The sequence below is a fragment of the Corvus kubaryi genome, unplaced genomic scaffold, assembly GCF_017639235.1.
Source record: "Corvus kubaryi isolate FWS band 111438036 unplaced genomic scaffold, C.kubaryi_AGA036_p1.0 37382, whole genome shotgun sequence".
NCBI lineage: Eukaryota > Metazoa > Chordata > Aves > Passeriformes > Corvidae > Corvus > Corvus kubaryi.
In genome coordinates, this window is record NW_024581124.1 from 5,368,036 (window position 1) to 5,374,035 (window position 6,000).

Below are 6,000 nucleotides of genomic sequence, written 5' to 3' on the forward strand. Positions count from 1 at the left end.
TTTTTTCCCCCACATGGGAAAGTAACAAACAAGAAAGGTTCAGTGACCTACTAAAGGGATGTGTGGAAAAACATGAGTAAAGCCAAGACCTGAATTTTGGGTTTCTTGGCTTTGATTCCTCTTGCCTCTCAGCAGAAAGAAATAAAAACAGGTAAGGGGGGGAGAACTGAAAATCAACGTATTAATTTCTGTTGCCATTCAAAGCACATCATAACCCCACAGCACAAAATCTTCACTAAAAATAATGCCAAATCTCAAAGTTCAGCCAAATTTTTTCACACCACGCAAAAGTTCTTGAGAACTGGCAGTCTGAGGACAAACTAGTTCCCTCTTCCCTATTTCAGCAATCCATCAAAAATTATGATTATGAAATCCATGTTGTATTTAAGCCAGAAAACAACATCTGTTTACTGAGTAAAAACACAAGACGATAACTACAACAAAACATGTAGATTAAATGGTAAATCAAAATATTACAACAGTGTGCTTTTTTAATGAAAAATGTGACTACCGTGCCCCGCACCTCAATATTAATACCCTGCACAACCAGGTCCACAGAAACCAGCCTGCACAGACACCAAAATAGCCAGGAGCAAAACAAACAAAATTGTCCCTATATCTAAACCTCTGCCTACAGAATTTGTCTGTTCTTCCTGTTGTCATTTGTAGCCCTGAAGACACCAAAACCTTAGTTTGAACCAAGGCGTTCTCACACTACCACTACTCAATGTTTACTTTGGCAAAGAAATGCGTCTTTGAAACAAGAACAGCTCAGCAACCTTTCTGCAAACCATCTTGAGGTTCAAGGTTGTCAAGGAGGAATTTCAAAGTGCATCTTACAGAGAGATTAAAAGGTTGTCACTGTATCAAGCACCCGACATAAGCAGGGTAAGAGGCTCAGTACCAATGTTCTGACTCATACGGCATCCTTGCTTTGAAGGGACCCTTACTATGGTTAAAAAATATAACAGCAACTCTGCTCAAGTTTGGCTAATTCAGAGGGTGAATATAGGTGTTTTTATCAGAGTAGTCTCTACAAGCAGCATGTGAAATATGTAACTAAATTCTGGAAGTTTTTAGTCTCCAAGTGCTATCAGCACTGCTGAGAACTTCCCCAAACACATGCTGCACTAACAAAGAATGCGTGGCAAAGGTGCTCTGGAAACAAGCTGACCCCTAATGTCAGTCCACTGAGGAAGGGAATATTTTTGGCTTACATCTACATGAAGTGAAGGAGTCATATTGCTAAAGAGGAGAGATGAAATCTAGAAATGACCTGGCAAGCTGTTCACAAGGCAGCCTTTGTCCCAGTTCCCAGACCCCACTCTCCTGCTTTGTGCAGCTTGAGCAAGCAGGATCCAGAGGGTTTTGGACAAATGTCTCATGCCAACACTAACACTCTTACCTCAAGCACAACACCTGGCATGTTCCTTAAGCTCTTTATTAAGAGGTGAGAGAACTCTGAGGCTACTTAAGAATAAATGAGCCCACAAAGTCATCTTCATCTACGCTACCATGCCCAACGCTAAGATGGGCAATGACTGACATAATAATACATAATAATTTAAAAAGAACATCACCCAGTGTGAGTAGTATCATTAATAATTCCTACAATAAAGCTTGTGCTTTGTTTACACAATGTACATGACCTCACACACATCTGAGGAGCCCATTCGTTCCACTGCAGGATTGTCTCCCCAGCACTGCACAAGAAGGGAACCTTCGCACACAGAATTAATTATTTACACGGTCTCAGAGCCTCATCAACCTCTTATTTCTTCACAGGGTGTGTATACAACACACTGGCTGAGTGTAACAGAAATCTGCACTGTCTTTTATCCATTTTACACCCAGAGAAAATAAAGAATAGTTTTAAATCTACTTTTTCTGGGAGTAATACACTGTATTTCCTACTCCCTGCAATAATTACATTAGTCATTTTAGCAGAATTTACCTCTCTGTACTAGAGATAAACGAGCACAAGGTCACTGATTCCCAATATGCATTCTTAAGAGCTCCACAAGCAGTTCAGAAAAGTTCCTATTTCAGGTTTTGAACCTTAAACTATGCATCATTCTTCCCAAAGCAGAGCTTTCCACAGGGCAGTCCAATGTCCCATATTCCAGACTGTCAGGGCAACAAATGGTTTACAGTGCCCTTTTGTAAAGCACAATTTTTCACCTCACAGAAGTCTTCAGCCTGCATTCTACATGGAGCTGAACATGATTCTTCTGCTGGAGACAAGAAGTCTCCAAAACAAAGAGAAAAAATTGTTCTGACCCCATCTCAGGGAAAAAAAACCTTCATGATATGCTGTTATTGGAACAGTTCAGCTTTGGGAAGCTATTTCTGGGTAATGTAATTATTTGGATAACAGTAAAGTTATTAGAGGGCTTTACTAAATTAAATATCAAGATGGCATAACATTTTACTTAATTCTGCATATTGTAGGTCATGTAACCAGGAGCACAGTTTCTCATTAGAGCGAGCAGCGTCAAAGGTCTTTCTCTTTTTGAGAAGCATATTTTTTAAGACCTTTTTGACTTTAAAGTGGCCTGCCTGCAACAGGTCATTTCTAGCTACCTACATGTCAAGGTCTGCAAGGTCACATTGGTTTAAAGAGCTGAGATGAAGGGGCTAAAAGGGGAAAACCAATGTTCTTTTACCTCTGTCCGTGTGGTACCGCTCCCACAATCAATCTCAGCAGAAAAACGGGAGACATTCTAGATAAAGTACAGCCCGCGTGACGCCTGTTGTAAATCCCAGTGGTTATAAGTCACTTATTAATTTAAAAAATTGTTTTAATCTGCTCACTGTACAGGGGAGTATGATATAGGCATATTTTTCCCTCTGGAATGGCTTATCTGACATGAGACTTTTCAAGCTGTGCAACTGGATATGTGACTGAAACAGCTGTGATGAAAATTAGAATCATGTTGGTTTGTACTGCTCAAAGGCATGAGGGAACCACTTCCCTGGTGTTCAGAAATAACTTTTTTTATCATAAAAAGTTTGATCATTAACAGCACAAAGCCAAACTCAAAAAAAATTTACAGCACAATTAAAAGAGCCCAGGTTACACCACAAATCCGTGATCCAGCATAAATTTGGTCACTTCCAAACAAACCACCCGAGGTAATGACCCCGGTAATGACCCAGGTAATCTAGAAAAACTTTTTCTTTCTAGTCCATCGGCAAAGCTAACGGATACCGCACATTCTACTGCTTCTGTTTAAGACTTTAAACACTGAAATACCAGCAATGAGCGTCACGTGTAAATAAATATTGCACAGAGAGCTCCATTACTGCAGCTTCCGTGGGTTTGTGTTTAACACGGCTGCATCGCCCAGCTCTGCAGTCAGCTCATGCCCCCACAAAGCAAAAACCACACGTCTTCACCTTTGTGTTACAGTTTTTGGTGCTGGCTTCCACACCCCCAGCTCTTTTCTAGAGTGAATTTCTGTCCAGCAAAATGGCACGGAAAACACTGACATAGAAATTGCATGTTTTGTCAGTGCTGGATCTGACAGACAATAATGAGAAAAGTACAGCTGAGGCAACAGCCACAAAAACATCCCCATAAACCAGCCAAGATCAAATCCAACCTGAGCAGGATGTGGACAGAGAGACCTACAACCTACAGGCTCAATCATTTGTTAAAAAGAGATCATTTCTCATTTCATAGCCACATTCATCACCTCAAATCAGACTTTCCAGAATTACTTTAATCCTTTTTAGATCCAAGTTTACAGTTGGTTTGTTTGGCAGATGTAGACAATGTATCCCAAAGCTGCTGACTAAGCAGGCTGAATTCGGGCAGGATGCTTCAGGGCTGCAACTCAGCAAACCCTAAGCTACCCAAGGATAGAAGCATTAAGAATGTGCTTTTCTTTGGCAGCCTCCAAGAAGATATTTTCTGCACCTTGCCTCATGCTATCACCAGCAACCAGGATAATTTTTTTTTTTCTGAAATAAATTTGGTGCTCAATTTATTCACCTACATCAGAGCTCAGTACTAAGTGTAACAGCATTATTCCTTTGCAATAGACATGATCCTCAGTTTCAAAAATCCCAAGGACACACTAGTGGAAGCACAAAATAAAATAAAGGTGATAGAGGCCAAGGAGCAGATGCACATGAGCAGTCCAGCTCTGTCCTTCATAATACCTGTGGTTCCTTTGCAAGTTCCTCCCAGCTTGCACAATAAAGGCAGATTGATTAATTTTTAGTTAAGGCTTACATTTTTATTTCTTTTGTAAGTGCAAAGTATTTATGTCCACTGTTGCACACACCTTATCTGAGGTTCGGTCTCTCTTCAGTAACTAATAACATGCTTGGCCAATATTATCAAAATTTTAAGATTAATTTACATTACATCTTCTGGCTACTGTACAGAACAGATAGTTCTTCTATTGTTTCTTCTTCATTGAGCAATATTTAAACAGAGGAATTTGGGGTGGGCAAAGTTAATTTTCTTTTAGCGAGCTAATGTGGTTCCTAAAGATGAAAATAAATAATTCTGTTGATATGCCAAGAGGCATTTTCCATCAGCCCTTTTAATCAACTTCCAAAATACGCTCAGCAGAGAACATCAGATTGGATCCGGTTTCTGCTATATCACACTGAACAAAAGACTCGAGCAGACACACATCTTTCCAAAACACTTCTATTCCACAGCTCTGCCTCCATTTTGGATGACAGACAAAGGGGATAAATGTGAATATATCGCCTTATTGAAAAGATGAAAAGCACAACTGAAGTCTGAGCAAAAGGTGCAGATCAACCCAGGAAGTGCTGCTGCCAGCTGCAGCCACCGCAGGAACAAAGGAAACAGCGACAGAGCCCGCTTGCTTGACTTTGTTATAAAAATAAAATTTGGGGAGGGGAAGAAGGAAAATTGGCTGGGTTTCACATCGAGCGGGGCACTTTGCCCTTTAAGGGTTTCTGTTTAGCACTAGAGGCTTCCACTCGCTCCCAGCCTGGCCGCGGGATGCTGAGGGTTTCCAGCGGCACCAGCAGCCAGCCGGGGCGAGCGGGACCCCATCCCTCAGCCCTCACGACGAGGAGGCAGCGACAGGCCGGCCCCCCGCCCTCCCCCCGAGCCTCAGGCCTGCGGAAAAGCACCCGCCGGGATCCCCAAGTTCGCTGAAAACAAAAGCGGCACCGAAACCCCGCCTGTGGGTCGGGCCGGGCCGGGGGATCCCCGCTCGGCCTCGCCCCCGCCCCTCACACGGCCCCGGGGCCCCGGCGCGTTCCCCCCGCCCAGCCCGGCTGGGGCTTTCCCCGCGGCCGGGACTCGCTCCCGGGGCCGCTCGGCCCCCGGCGGTACCTGTAGGCCAGGGACATGCACTCGAAGAGCTTCGTGAGGGACGCGTCGATGCTGAGGCGGCCGCCGGCGCCGCCGCCGCCGCGGGCCGCCCCGAACTGGTAGGTCTGGCAGGTCTGCTCGTTGACCGTGTCGAAGTCGTAGCCCTTCTTGGGCGGGTGCTCACTGTGAGGCGACGAGACCATGAAGTGCCCCGAGTGGATGATCTGTGGGCCCGGGGGCTGCCCCCGCCGCGGCCCGCACCGCCGCCCCCCGCCCGGCGACGCTCCGCCATCGTCCGTGTCCGACGAGTCCTCGTCGGGCTCCGTGCGGGGGGACAGCGGCCCCGCCGCCCCGAGCAGCCGCGCCGGCCGCATGAACACGTCGGCGGCCATGGCCCCGCTGCCGCCGCGGCCGAGCCCGCGCCCCCTCTGCGCCGCCACCGCCCCGCTCCGCCCCGCGCCGGCCCCCGCCGCGCTTAAAGGAGACGGAGCGGCCCCGCCGCCGCCCTGCCCCCGTCAGCAGCGCGGCACCGGGGGGGGGGAACGGGGCATACCCCGAGCTTCCACCGCGATCACCAAGAAAAAAAAAAGGGGGAAGGCAGTACTGCTGCCCTCTGCCAGGAATGCCCGCCCACTCCTTCTGAGAATAGCTGATTGAAATGATCCAGCGGGGACTTCCATCCAGAGGGATTT

General features: G+C 46.2%; 1 protein-coding gene across 3 annotated transcripts in view; it reads right to left on the reverse strand.

Moving 5' to 3' along the window:
- The window catches only part of LOC121667765 (MLX interacting protein), a 45,494-nt gene extending 39,767 nt beyond the window's left edge, over positions 1-5,727 (reverse strand). For all 3 annotated transcript variants that reach the window (XR_006017148.1, XM_042034780.1, XM_042034779.1), the window contains exon 1: positions 5,330-5,727. Coding sequence is in view for 2 of the 3 variants with exons in the window: in XM_042034780.1 (XP_041890714.1) it covers positions 5,330-5,700 (371 nt within the window). In the remaining variant the exon portion in view is untranslated. The remainder of the gene's footprint in view (positions 1-5,329) is intronic.
- Between the last annotated feature and the right edge of the window lie 273 nt (positions 5,728-6,000).